The sequence below is a fragment of the Parus major genome, chromosome 12 (genome assembly GCF_001522545.3).
Source record: "Parus major isolate Abel chromosome 12, Parus_major1.1, whole genome shotgun sequence".
NCBI lineage: Eukaryota > Metazoa > Chordata > Aves > Passeriformes > Paridae > Parus > Parus major.
In genome coordinates, this window is record NC_031781.1 from 1,650,384 (window position 1) to 1,665,256 (window position 14,873).

Here is a 14,873-nt window from a genome sequence, read left to right on the forward strand (position 1 = left end):
CCTTTTTCTATAGGTATTTTAGTTACTGTTTTTGAAAGGCAAATAGAACACCTTCAGTAGGAATGCTGTCACTTGTCACAGGCTGCATTAATTGTGCTCTGAGGGGGTAAGCATGCATTTAAAGTTATTTTAACTCCCACAAAAACTTGTGCAGTTAGCCAGCTCAAATTGATATGCTGAAAGCTGGTGAAACTATATTTAGGGATCACTTTTGTAAAAGACTGATTTAGGTTTATACAAGTCTAAGTTGATAAACTTAAAATCTCCACTGTAAAATAGTCATTCACTGCTATGTTTCAGATTTGGGCTGGGTGTCATGCAGCCAGATCTTGCCTGTGGGTGACATTTCTTGGTTGAACAAGGTTTCTTTGGAGTTGTGTGTAAGGTAAGGCACCTTTGTAGGAGTGCACAGCCCTGAGAGATGCCTGGGTTTGGCTCCTCTGTGGCAGAGCTTGATGCTGCTGAGGGTCTCAGAGGCTTTTTCCATCTCAGACTTTGGATTATATAACTTTTCTGATGTTAGTGACCACTCATAGGAGAGTTTTGGACTTTTACTGGAGGCCCATGGATGAATCTGAGTGGACTGCACATCTTTTCCATTTGACATTCTGTATTTTCTCCAGCTGCCTAATCTGCAGTGTAATAATTATTCTGATTAAGGCACCACAGGACTTCCATGTCAGCAAGCCAGGGCATGTCTTTTGATATTCTTATTTTGAGCCACAGATAAAATCAGTGCAATAGTCTACTTGTGTTTTCTGTTGAAGATGATAATTACAAGCATAGAAGACAAGACAGTGACTGAAATACAGGTCCAGATTCTCAAGCACGAAATGACAGCCTGCAGAAAAAAGTGCTGCTTGCCAGGATTGGGTTGGTTGCTTAGCAATGAGCTATTTATCTACAGAGGGACCCAGAAAAGGGATCAGGATGGTTTGAAAACATAGTTTGAATAAAGGAGCTTTTAAAGTCAGCAGAGTTTAATAGTTTTTCTGTGAAATTCGAAAGGATGAGGCTCTGCAGCAGCTCTGGCTTGTGAGTTGAAGTTGGCAGGATTATTTAAGGCTTGCCCTCTCCTGCCTTGCAGCCTGCAGGCTGTGCCACTGAGTGTGCAAGTCAGTGAGACATGAGAAGCTGATAAATGTTGATGATCCTTGAGGAAACCCTGGAGTATTCAGGCTTTGTCCATCACCTGGACACCTTGAGTTGTTGTGTGAAGTGTTTCTCTTCCAGCTTCCATTCATTTTGAGCATTGACTTGATTTGTCACTTGTAATATTAAGTGCTGTCTTGATTATTTCAAGAAAACATAAGGATCCAGTCTATGCTACAGGCTGTACTGATGATTTCCTGAGCAGAGTTGAGAGAGCAGGTGTGAGATTGTGATCTTGGAGAGGATCTGAGTTCAAAGGAGAACATTAAATTGCAGCCCCATAAAACTGAGTTCACTGTTTTTCATGGTTAACTGTGTTCTCCTATGGAAAATGGTCTCAGATTATTGGGATTTTCTTGGGGTGGATTGCAGGTGGCTCTGATCTGTGTGTCTCTCCTGCAGCAGAAACTTAAGATCATGTGAGAAGTGACCAGACATGTCACTACAGCTCTTCTCTAAATTATGGCTGATTTTAGCCTTGTTAATTGTTCAAATTTCAGGTGATCTTTGTATTCAAGAAAACTGAGAAGATATTTAGATGGAACACAAATCCATATTGCTGATTAATCTCTGTGCTGTGCAGCCAGTGCATGGAATACCAAGCTGCTAGAACAAGCTAAAGCTACAAATCTGCCAGAAATGCAGTTGCATTCAATTACCTATTTTCCTTTTGACTTGCAAATATTATCTTTAGTTTATGGTGGACTTCTTTAAAAAAAAGAGGTGTCATTCAGAAAGAAACTCCAGCTAGAGCAGAAACCCCATTTTGCAGTTTATTTACTAAATGTGAAACACCCAATTATTCCTTGTTCCTTGTGTACTTCCAGGTGGGTTTTCAAGCAGCTCTATGACAAGGGACTGGTGTATAGAGGGGTTAAGGTTATGCCTTTTTCAACTGCATGCAACACGCCCCTGTCCAACTTTGAGTCCCACCAGAACTACAAGGTAAGTTGCAATTGGATTTCTCTGTTTTCTTCTGTTTGGATTTGAAGAGCTTTAGTACTTTTTGCTTGGTGGTACCTAAACATGTCATTACACTCCAAATTGCTGGTAAAAATCTAGGTAAATGGATTGATTTTGCTTATGTTCTGCTGTATTTGTTTGGATCACTTGATCATAGACTTCTTCCTTGGTTAGTACTTATAGATGTTTAAAGTGCATACTTTGTTTTGTTGTGGTAAATTGCTCCCTCTCTGGGCTCTCCAGGTTTTATTGCAGAGGTGGATTTTTATGCTGAATTTTCAGAGGAGAGCTGCAGTTGTCCCTGTCTGTGCACATCTGAAAAGAAGAGGGTCTTTGTTTGAATCTTCTGTGAGGGGATTCATAATGTCAAAGACTCTGTAACTGGAGGATAATGGTTCTTCTAAGACTCATTAATTTTGATTGGGAGACACCAGAAAATGTTTTACCTAATATAATGCAGGGTTTACTGTGGTTTATAAAATATTCCTTTAAAAATGAGTGACAAGATAAAGCAAGTGCAGCTTCTCACTTGCAACAAGCTCATGTTCACATTTGTGAATGCAGAACTTGTGTCCCAGTTTTCCACATTCCATGTTAGTTTGCAGATAGAGGTTTTGTATCCTTTCCAATCCTGACCCAGGCCTCCATATCCTTATATTGTAATTCTTTCATTTGCATTGTGAGAGCAGAGAGCTAGAGCAGATTGTACATCTGGTCTCTACATCTTGCCTAAAAAAGGATGGTTTTCTGGCCAAAAATAGTGTTTTTAAAATAAATGTTTAAATAGACTTGGAGTACAATGCAGCTCACAGATCCCAGAGAGATACCAGGACTTTCAGTATTGCTGAGGGGTATTTATACTGAAGAAAAAATTATTTGTGATTTATGAAAGAGAGATTTGCAAAGATATCTTGATATTTGTGACTGTCTGACAGCTGAAATGATTACTTCTCTTGTCCTTACTGACTGACATTTCACACATGCTCAGATAAATGAGCTTTCTTTAGAACAAAGACCATTTGGGAGGTTTTGTGTGTATTTGTATCTGTGTTCTCTTTTTTCACAAAGCCAAAGCTCTTTTCTCTTCTTGAGTCTTAATGAAATATTTAGATGCTGTTTCTTACTCTAGAACCAGAGGTGTGTGTGGGTGGGATTCTGCTCTGCCACTCCAAGCAAAAATTATCTTTCTCATCTGCAAAAATGGTGTTTGCAAGTTGTGTGTCTGTGAGCTGATAGGATTTATTCTTGGTAAGCACACTCATTTCTGGGTGTGAGGCAGCTGCTGCCTTTCTCACAGTGGAAAGCAGCCTTTGGCTGCTGTTTATTGATCCTCTGAGAACTGGGACACAGATCAGGAGCAGCAGGACACAAGGAGCACGTTCGGAGCTGGGTGTCCGATGCACACCTGAGTTAACAATGCCAGCAGCTGGCGCTGCATTAAACTGAAGAAGTGGTGTCTGCAGGTGAAATTTGAACAGCTACAACACTACACAGTGCCATTACCTGTCAGCCTGGATGGTATTTTTTATGCTTTGCTAGTTGTTTTTATCTATTTGGTGAGCTCAGTGCTTCAGAAAGCAAAGTGAGTAGCCTGCAGTGCTGCCTCGCACTTGGTACAGACAGAACCGAGAGCTCAATCTCTGCCTGGTATTGAGCACAGGCCATGGGTTATGTAATATTTTTGTTTTACTGTTGACTGCACCAGATGTTCACAGAAAACTCCCTCTGGAGCAGCCCTCAGCTCAGACATAAATAGCTGCCTGTCCCATGATGCCATTAACTGTTCCATGATGCTGGATGGAAACCAGAGCGCCTCGCACGAGACATTTCTGGGCTTCGGGTCGGTGTGCACGGCACCCTCTGAGCTGGCATTTAGAATTTCCTAGTGAAAATTTCACATTTGCAGGGTTAGACTTGCTTTTACAAGCAGCTTTTCATCATATGTGAAATGTGAAGTGACTGAATAGGGTTGTAGTTGGCTGAAAGAAAATCTTGTTTTCAGGGGATTTTTTGGACTCGTTTGAAGGTGAAGTTTTGTAGAGCAGCTGACAAAGGTCTTCCTTCCCTGAGAATTTTTTTTACTCTTAAATATTGTCATATTCTTGTTTTTAAGTACCCCAAAGAGTTTCACCCCCTCGTTAATAACAGCTTAATTAGAGCGGAATCATTTTATGTGATAGCTGTTCTTTGTAATCCCTGGCTGCAGCAGAAATTGTGGAAAAGGCTTTGTTTAGCAGTATCTGAGAAACTGCTGATTTTCCTGACCTTTGAGATTGGTTCTGAGCTTTGAAAATGGGGTTATGAGAGGTACCAAAGGAGCTGCACTTGCCTTTCTTTGGTGTTTTGGCAGCAGATCCCCCAAATCTCTCTGTTAATGGGAGATTTTCTCCCTGTGGCCTTGTTGGACTGACAGACTGTACTGGTGTAATGAGGAACTCAGTGACTGGGGCTCTATTCCAGCTTTAATGCTGCCACTTCACCTTTTACATTACAGAAAAAACATGGCATGTTAAATTGTTTTTCAGGATGTTCAGGATCCTTCAGTGACCGTGAGCTTCCCACTGGAAGAAGATCCAAGTGTTTCTCTTGTTGCCTGGACCACAACTCCCTGGACCTTGCCCAGCAATCTGGCCCTTTGTGTTAACCCAGAACTGCAATATGTAAAACTGAGAGGCAAGTGTTGAACACCTCTTCCTTCAGTGCCTGTGAATATGTACCTATGTTTTGTATTTTAGACTGGTTCATGTTAAATTTACAGAACTTTTCTGGGGTTGAACCAGTGGTAGTTTGAAGGATGAGATCCACTTTGGATGTGGCTGATGATTTCCAGCTGCTCTGCTCTTGTTATTTAACATGAATTGAGAGGACTATTCCTTAAAAAATACTAATAGATGAAATAAAGAATAATAAAAGAAAGGTGTGTGTGTGTTTGTAGTCTTTAATTATACCTTCATCTACAAGCACCTCCCTCCCTTTTTTTTAAAAATAAAATTGTGAGTAGGATTTTCCAGTTTCAGCATAACCACATTAATCTGTTGTGTGTTAAGCATGAAGTCATGCAGGCCTCTGCAGTGAACACCACGTGTTGGGGTTTTCTTTCTTTGAAGAAAACTAAGTATGTTTCAGTTTTCAAAAGTTTTAACATAAATTAGGTCGTATTAAAAAGAAATATTGGGTATTTTCAGAAATAACCTCACTTGCCTCAGGTGCTGAGTTGGGTTTGGATGTCTCTGGCTCAGTGCTGTGGGACAGTGATCCTGAGTTGGCAGGGTAGCAACCTGAATAAAATTTGTCATTGAAGTTAGGAAATCGGGTGGTTTGGGGTAGAAAATGAATTTTCTTCATATCTTTTCACTTTTTTTTGATGTTAACTTCCTTTGTTGGTATATACTTCTTCTATAAAGAAATCCAAGCATGTAATTGAAATAGCAAATTTCACGAAGGCTGCATAAAGTGCAATAATTACCTTACAACTTAATATTGATTTTATGTAGTCATTGTCCATCTTCCAATTGTTTCCCCCTGTTTCAGACACGATTTACTGAAACTTCTCAACTACTTTTTTTATTTGACTCAGCAGTAATAGACAAGGTATTTCTGCCTCTGCAACAACAAAACCCACTGAAGATCAGTGGCCTGGGTTTCATCCTTTGGTTTCTGTTTAAACTTAGCCTTTGGAAAGTGTTCCTTAGCTGGCTGTGTGGGGAAAAAGTAGCTGGAAAGTAGTAAAGGATTATTCTGGGCAGTTTTACTGTTACAATATCTTGCATATATTGAAAGGTTTCATAATGGTGCACACAAGAGGATTAAACTGAGATTTGTGAAACTCCTGTTTTATTTTATATTCTAGATAAAGCCACAGGGAAGATTTATATTTTGATGGAGTCCAGGCTGGTGGCACTGTACAAATCTGACAGTGAATATCAGATACTTGACAGGCAAGTACATATATATATATTTGCTAGCTTTCAGTGTTTTTCAGATCAGAAGTTAAATGTTTTCAAGAAGATGGATTTCTCAGTGTCTGTATTAATATTGCAAAAATCTATAAAAGGAATTGAAATTTGCTGGAGCAAGTTGGTCTTGTATGTCAAGCTACAAATAGAAAAAAGTTTAATTGGGTCCTTGTATTGTGGGGAAAAAAGGTTCCATAGTCCACCCCTTTCCTGTGTGCTTACATTAAGGTAAAAGTTTGAGAAAATGCTGGAGGTGTGGCCAAATGCCTTCTCCTACATATTATGTAAAGATTTAAAGGGAAATGGGCAAAACAATCCCATTGTTTTTAGCAAATAATTACTAGTTCTGTAGTTAGTGGCAGTCATTGCTTTCTGCAGGGTGCTTATTCATCTTGGTTAGCTGGAAAAATAGAAATTATTTAAGAAGTCACACTGGGCAAGGGGTGCAGGTATTAAATTCTGTAGCGCTTTTAGGCAAAATGTGTGTCTTGGCTTCTCTTAAACCTTTTGTATAAACCAGCAGCCTGTTAAAGAGGTCAAATACAGCAACTATTTGTTTGTTCACTTTCTTCAAACAAACAAAGCAGATAACCCTTTAAAACCCCACATAACCACAATAAAGAAATATGAAGACTAGAAAAGTTTTTGTGAATAACACCTCTTTTTCACTGGCATCATTTACTTCTATTTTTGTCTTTTTATCAAGCAGTTGAGAGCTTTAAATTGAAAAAATGGAGGTTATTTCAGCTAAGCAGTAATGCATGTAATTATTAAATTAGGGAAACACAGAGCTGGAATGTTTAAGATGTTTCCTGTTCTGATAGCTCATACTGTGACAGTTGAATAATTTTATATTTCTGCATTGATTTCTGTCCTTCCCCCCTCTATGAGAATGCTCTTAATCTGTCACTTGGTCTGTACCAATTCAAGCTGGTGTTCAGTTTCTAAAGATGATGTTCAGTGCTCTCATTCTTCAGGCTTGGCTGAACTTCTGATCTCCAGAGTTTTTCCTCCCCTCTGAGTCATCAGTGAAACCACTGAACAGTGTCAGTGTCAGGATGGTCCTGCCAGGACACCACTGGGAATTTTCTTCTGCTCTGATACTGAATTAACAACAACTTTCTCTTGAAGTGGTGGCATATCCTCCACTTCAAGTATTTGTGCATGTTGGAATGATAAAGTTTCAAAGCTCTCACTAACATTAAGACCTAAATTTGATCTGCTTGCTTGCTATCTAAGCTGGTAAGACTGCCCCAAAAAATTTGGCTTTGTATGGCTTGTTCTTGACAAATTTGCATTGAATGTTCTTTATCACTTCACTTACTAAAAACTCTCGATCATTTGAAGTTGAATCAGGTTGTTAGACCTGTTTCAATGGTTTTTAGGTCCATCAGTACTTTGATTCTCATGAGGAATACAGATACTCTGTTCCTTTTTGGTTTTTGTTCAGAGTGTCTAAAAACTAAGCCTTCTATCAAAGGCATTTTATTTTCTTACATATTTTTTTAATACATTTGCTTAAGAAAGAAGCAAGCTAGCCTGTATATTAAATTTGTTGATGTGTTGTCTTTTGTTTCCAAATTCTTCTTTTAATACAATACTTCCAATTTTACAAATTTAACTTCAGTGTGGCTGCAGTCATTCTATATCCAGGAATGCACAGAACATTTTGGTCTTTTTTTTGATGTGTATCATCATCAGGAATGTGAAGAATCTGCTCTTTAAGGCAGTCATACACATTTCAGGTGTTCTATTTATGTCCCTGACTAATGGTATTTCTAACACCACCACTCATCCCCTCCAATCTATGATTATTTTTTTTAATTTTCTTTTTTTTAACCTCTGCCTATCTATAAGGCTGCTACCAAGTCTCATTGCAGAGCAGTGTATTTTAATTATTTTTGTGTTAGTGCTGTGGTCTCTTTTCAAGCTGATTTCTTTTCTGGTTTTGGTCATGCTCCAGTTTTTCTTTTATGTAATAATTAATTTTCTCAAATGTGAAATGTGAGACAATTAAAAGGTAGCTGGTAGTAGAATGGATCTGTGAAAGATTTAGATCTGTGTATATCTTAAGTTCATGGAAATGAACTTCACCACTCTGCTCTTACCTTCTGCTCTTAACCTTTTTCTTCCTTTAGCTCACTTTTAAATTCTAAAGCAGTCAGGCTCTTGAGGGAGAAATTGGTGTAACTTAATCTATACCAGGCATCAGGCTGAGGTCAGGGAATGGTCTGATTGGAAATATTTGGAGTCTGAAGTCCCCAGAAGTGGCTGCTTTGCACTCAGTGGCTTGGTCTGGGTGTATTAGCCCAGTTTTGGCCATCGAGTGGCTTCTGGTTTATTTTAGCAGTGGTAGATAGGATGTGATGAGCATTTCCCTCCCTTTGTGATAGATTTCAGTCCTTTGGTATAATTAGCATTTTTAATTTCTTCACACTGTTTTTTCCCTTGTTGTCTCTTTTTGGATTCTAAGGAATCCAAACCAGAGATTTCTGATCTCCTGAGAGTGAAGGATTGCTGAAGTCATTTTAAACAAGTCTTATTACTATGACTTAGGTCACAAGAAGGCACCATTGCACAAATTTTCAACCTGAAGTTCAGGACTTTAATGAACAAAGTATTTCAGATCCCAAAATGAAAATCAGGAATGTGATCCTCAACCTTTACCTTTCTCTGACTTGTCTTAAATAAGAATATAGCTACTTTTTTTTTTTTTAAAAAAAAAAGCCAGTTCTAGTGCTTCACATTCTATGTCTGACCATTCCCATGTCTGTGTAGCTGACCACTGGGCTGCTTTTCTCTCATCTGATCCTGATTAAGCACCTCAAACATTCCTAAGGCTGTTTGTAATATAAAAACATATAAAACATCTGCAAAGCTGAGGCTTAAAATAGAAATCTCCCCTTTTCCTAGAGGATATTGTGTGTGCTGGGTTGAGGGGTTGTGCTCTTGAACTTGGCAGTAAATGCTGCTCCAGGTCCTTCCTGTGCAGTGAAACAGCTTTGAAGAGTCCCCCACTTAGAAGAGTCAAGTGTTTTATGGTTTGACCATTGTTTGGAAGTTGTAGATCAAGGACAGAGTAGGGAGAGACCACAGCTGGGACACAGTCAGAGAGCCAGCCCATCTATTAGATTAAGTTATGTTTTAGCTGGATTTTCCCCCTGAAATTGGACAATTCAAGCACTTTTGGGAGAGTTGTGAGCTGCAAATCCCAACCTAATCACTGCCTTTGTCAGCTGCTGTCAGAAGCCTGAAGGGAGCCAGACCTGCAGGCTCCATCTCTGCCTCACATTACGTGTCTGGCTCAGCTGGTTTTCCTCAGCCAGTCTTGTCTGTGTTGGATCATTCCCTGAGATGCCTGGGGAGAGTTTGGATACCCAGTTTTAGAATAAGGAATGGAGCATCTGAGCTTTACAGGCTGCAGTACCTTGTGTCACAATCTTCCATACATAAAACTTCAGGTGTTTTGGATCATTAGTTAGTTCTCTTTGACATGCTGAAGCTTTAGGGCTTTGTTTTTATTAATATTGTGCTTCACCCAGCAGGTTCTTGCCCAGCTTTACCATAAGGAGCTTGTCATTAATGCTTAATTCCTTTGTTAATTTACACTGATTGTTTGATTGAAGTCCATCAGGTACAAGTTGTTGACTGATAGCAGAGATGCATGAAAAGACATGGTTTTTTCTCTAAGTTACCAATAGGTGAGAAGTTAAGGAAATTCTTTTCATCTTCTGAAATCAAATTCTGTCAGGGAGGTGAAGCAAATAGGAAAAAAGGCAGTTTTCAAGTTGTTAATTTATGTTCTTGTAAATTTTTCTCCTCAGGTTTCCTGGTATTGTTCTTAAAGGCAAGAAATACAAACCACTCTTTGAATATTTTATTCAGGTAAGATGAACCAGTTTGATGTTTGGTACAGGATATAAGGACAAAAATAAAATTCATTTTGAGTATTCCTTGTTTATATTATAAAAAGATCTTAGGTTCTAATAACAATCTCCAGGTTCAGTCAGGTATTAAAATACCTTAAAATCCTAGTGAAAGTTTGAAAAACAGTGTCTTTTTTCGCTAAATATTTTTGCTAAATATTTTCCTTTATGTTTTAAATATACTCAGAGTTAACACTGGATGATAAATAGAAATTGGATTTCAGATTGCAGAGGAACTTCAGTACATATTAATAAATACATATTAAAAGACATTCTCTCATTTTCTCATCTGGTGAGTGTTGTGTACCTCCTAAGTCCAGAAGCTTTGTCTTCACAAGGGAACAACTGACTTTGGATAACAACCACAGACATGTCATGTTTCCCACTGAAGAGTTAAAAGCCTTTGCTAAAAACCTCCCGATGTATCAGATTTAAAAGATGCAGCTTTTAAGCACTGCATTAGGTCTGGCATAATAGATGATAAAATAATATGTAGCAATAAGAGAGTGCAAGGAGAATTTTTCTATTTTTTTAAAAAAATCTGAGTAAGAAGTGATGACATTTTTCAAGGAGGAGAGGTAGAGCACTGCTGGCCAGGCAGCTGTGAACTCCTGTAAGGGATTTGGTCATTTGTGACACTTTCTGTTCTGAAAGATGTGCAGGAGTCAGCAAAGGTGGGAAAACCTCTGTAGTGAGCAAGGTCTGATATTTCTAGGGGAAAGTCAAACACAGCTGAATCTGGAAAATTGGACCGTGCATCTGAGGTTTGGAATGGATAAATTTTGTGAATCCTGCTGTATTTCTAAGGAGCAGATGGGGCATCTACAATTTTTTATTTAGAATGAAGATCTTATCTCAAAATAACTCCCTTCAGAACAAGCCAAACCTAATATTTTGTAACATATTTGGTTCAGCTGTGACTGCAGTAGTTTTTTTTTTTACTATTTTTGTTTTAAGGAGTAGTAAATAAGCCTTTATTTTTCATTATCTCTGTACTGAACACACTGAAAATTGACATATCTTTTCTTAGCAAATTTTTTCTGGATTTCCTCTCCTCTCTGTTTTCAGTTGGTTTTTACCATGCTCTTGTTCCCTGAAGGAAATAAAGAAAATGTGTGACTATAAAAGCAACCTTTTTTTTTTATTATTTTTTTTTTTAATTCAGAGGTACTGGGGACATGCAGAAATGGAGAGAAATTTGTGTACTTTTCTTGGTTGTGTCCTCATGTTCAGGGGTGTATTGATTTGCAGTCTGTTAAGCACAGAATTGTGTGAAGATCTGTGGCTTGAAGAGTAATTGACTTGGAGGCCTTCTGGAGAGGTGTGAGATTTAATCACACTTGACACTCTTTAAATGAAGTACACAGGTGTCTGGGCTATGGGAAGTCATTAAGTCATGTTAGGGATGTCACATTTTACTGTGTCACTGATTTTTGATGCAGTTCTTTCCTCCTTTGTGCAGCTCGTGGATCTGCCAGGTTCTGAACAACTGTTTTGCTGTATGTGTGTAAATATATATCTATGTAAACCCATATTTTTGTGTTACAGTGCAAAGAAAAAGGTGCCTTTACTGTGCTAGTGGATGGTTATGTGAAGGAGGAGGAAGGCACAGGAGTTGTCCATCAGGCTCCCTATTTTGGTGCTGTAAGTGTGAACTACACATCTGTAATGCTAATTTTTGGCTGGCACACATGGCTTGGCTTTCCAGGTCCTGGGGACTCTCAGGGTGATTGATGTTAAACAATCTTCCCATTTACTGCTTAAAAGTATAAGAATATCATGTAGCTTTGTTTTCTAATGAGCTTTTCCACTTGGTGCTGTGCTAGACTGGAGATTTTGGTGTCCCTGGCTTTGGTTTGTGTTGTGGTGTGCAGGAGCTGAACTCACCACTGTATCTTTTGAGTGTCATTGAGCTCAGCTTTTCTCAGAGTCTGAAGTTAGAGCTTTGAGAAGGGCTGATCTGTGGCACTGGCAGTGAAAACTGGCTTTGCTAAGTGATAATTTTGGTTGGGAACAGCAGTTCTGCTCAGCACACTGCCCCTCTTCAGCGTTTCAATTTCATTACTCGCTGGGCTTACAGAGAATGAGAAAATGCTTTCACTGCTTTTGTCCTGAGACTTTATCCCTTGGTGTGAAAGGATTTTGTTGCACTCCATTCTTTTTTTCCTGTCTTTATTGTCCCTTTCCCTCAGTCTGTTCTTTTTTAAGGCTAAGGGGAATAATTTGTCATGGATTTAATCATTTCAGTTTTTAGACACTTGAATTAAATGCACTAGTTTAGGCTCATTGTCCTTTTTGTAGAGTGTCCTGTCTTCAGCCATTATCCAAAGATGCCCTCAAAAAACTTGCAGTGCCTAGCAATTAGCAATCCCTGGACCACGAGCTCTGTCATAATTTCCAGAGAAACTTGGCATTAGCAACAGGCCTCTTTGTATTCATGTGAAATAGCCCATCTTCTTCCATCCTTTTTTCCCTGCATTTTTCTGAAGGGTACATCCATTGTGGTGGTGTTTCCCTTGTCAGGATGATCACTGATATGAAAAGCTGTTCCAGCTTAATATAGCTCAGAATAAAGAAAATTAGAGTGGGCTTTGTTAGCAGTTAATAAAGAAAATGGTGGTGGCTGGTCAAGTGTCCCCAGGAGGATAAATCCTGTCACACTTCTGCTCCTCCGACTCTCCCCTGGAGATGAATCTTGGATGTTCCAGAGGGGTGAGAGTTGGTTTAGAGCTGGGAGCTCTTCCTGTGGGAGACAGAGGGAAGGAAAGGAAGAGGCTGCCAGCAGGGAAGGAGCTCTGGAAGAAGCTTTCCCTGGGCTGCTCTAAGAGTGGTTTTGTGTATTTGCACAGTCCTGTTAAACTTGTTGGAAACAGCTTGTTGGAAAGGTTGACTGTGACCTCTTAGAGCTAAGATCATCTGCTCTCTTGTATTTAAATTTTTTTAATAAGCTCATTGAGTTTTGTAAACACAGAGGAAAAAATATTTTTCTCTTTCTCTCCTGGGAAATCAGTGATTACCTGAGAGTAACAGTTAAATGCTTCACAAAGAAAAAAAAAATACATAAAACATTGTGTGAGGAAAAAGTGCACAGACATCACAAACAAAACCTCTCCAGGGGAGGTTTGAGTGGATAACATTTGGTGCAGGGGCCTAAGTCAACGGGCTGTGCTGACTTTAGAAATGCACAGTGTATGTTGCACTTAATGCTGCTGCCTTCTTTTTGGGGGGCATGTAATTGACAGCCCCCAGATTATTTCAGAAAAGCTCACAGAGGTCCTGGTGTAAGCTCAGGATTTCATTATTATACAGTAGGCTCTGTGTAGAATACTGTTGGTATTGTGTGTTGGCCTTTAGACAGGCTTAGATGATAGAAGGGAGATGCTTCATGGTGGCAGACAGGATTGTCTTCCTGGTTAATTGGCTCCTCTGCACTTTCCTGTTGAGTTGAAGGTGAATAGAAAAGGAATAAGTGGACCAGGATGGTCAGAGGAGAAGAAATAGAGCACAGTCCTTCACAACAAGCCTCAAGTCTTGTCTCTGTTCCTTGCCACCAATATAAGTGAATCCCTTTGATAAATAAAGTTAGAAAGTCAGGGTTTTAGTTATTAATGTGTTTCTTTAAAATCCTACATACTGATACGTGTTCTGTATTACTGATAGCTCAGCAATGTATCCTTCTCCAAAAAAATTGAAAGTAAAAATTCACCTTCATTTAGTTCTGGATGTAGTTTCATTGTCTTATGTGATGCCTTTGCCAAATACAAGCTGCCACACCATATCAGAGCACTCTATTATTTCAGTTCAAAAGAGATCAAAATTAAAGCTCACAGAACAAGACAAACCTGTATTAAAAATGCTGTAAACTCACTGTACCTCTAGATTAACATGACACTAAAATTTATCTGCTCAGGCATTTCATCATATGTAGATGAACCTGCAGTCAACTTAAAAAGCTTTAGTAACACTTGAATTTGCATACAAATTTTTAATTTGCAATACTTCTAGTGCCTGCTCAGACTGTGACACACACAAGTTTCATAGATCTGTTACTGATGCACTTTTTTTTCAGTACCTGACATTTTTGGCAAAAGTGATGTTGGTTTTTGCTAAGATATGCTGAAGGTGAACATTTGACTTCATGTTTCTGTTGTTTTGTTAAAATTTCACACTAAAAAGCTTTTGATCTCTCACAAATGAGCTGTTGAATAATTTCCACTTATTAATTTTGTGTATTATGACTTCTGTCTAATCTTTTGAGGGATTTTGAAGTACAAGATCGACCACTGTAACTCCTATCCTGGAAAAGACTGATGTCGGTCTTAGCTTTTAGTTGAGCTTAGCACTTGTGGATTCCTTTTATGTGCCTGAATACATTCTTGCCTTGCAGTTACTGAAGGAAATCTTTATTAAATCAAATGGCAGCTGGGTCTGGAGAGCTTCCATTCACGTTCAAGTTGTTCAGAAGCAGGGAGCTGACTGCAGAAAGGCAGAGCAGCAGAGCCCTTTGTGTACCCTTGGTTGCAAGTGGAGCTGAAGCACCTCTTGAGCGAGGTGCTGCCCAGGGGAAGGCTTGTTGTGCTGCCTTAGCAGGGCTGTGAGCGTGCCAGGCTTTGTAGTCTGTGCTGGCTGCTGCTTCAAAGCCTTTAACAGCTCACTGCCAAATCAGGGCTGACATCAGCTCTGTCATCTGGCCTGTATTTTGAACCCCACGGCTCCCAGTCCCTCAGCAATAAAGGGGCTTATCCCAGTGGTGTCCTGGCTGCAGGAGCTGGGTGACCAAGTGCAGGGTGAATAAATTATCTGATGCTTTCTGTGCTCTGGTGGCAGTGCTGGAGCTGGAGGGATTTGTTGTTTCTATGTGTAAAGCTTTGGTCCA

At 39.3% G+C, this 14,873-nt stretch overlaps 1 protein-coding gene across 3 annotated transcripts in view; it reads left to right on the plus strand.

Annotated features, from left to right (window-relative positions):
- Nucleotides 1–14,873, plus strand: part of IARS1 (isoleucyl-tRNA synthetase 1) — a 92,130-nt gene that overhangs the window by 13,870 nt on the left and 63,387 nt on the right. For all 3 annotated transcript variants that reach the window (XM_015641045.3, XM_015641047.3, XM_015641046.3), the window contains exons 7-11: nucleotides 1,980–2,097; nucleotides 4,641–4,788; nucleotides 5,966–6,053; nucleotides 9,896–9,956; nucleotides 11,546–11,641. In XM_015641045.3, coding sequence (XP_015496531.1) covers nucleotides 1,980–2,097; nucleotides 4,641–4,788; nucleotides 5,966–6,053; nucleotides 9,896–9,956; nucleotides 11,546–11,641 — 511 coding nt within the window. The remainder of the gene's footprint in view (nucleotides 1–1,979; nucleotides 2,098–4,640; nucleotides 4,789–5,965; nucleotides 6,054–9,895; nucleotides 9,957–11,545; nucleotides 11,642–14,873) is intronic.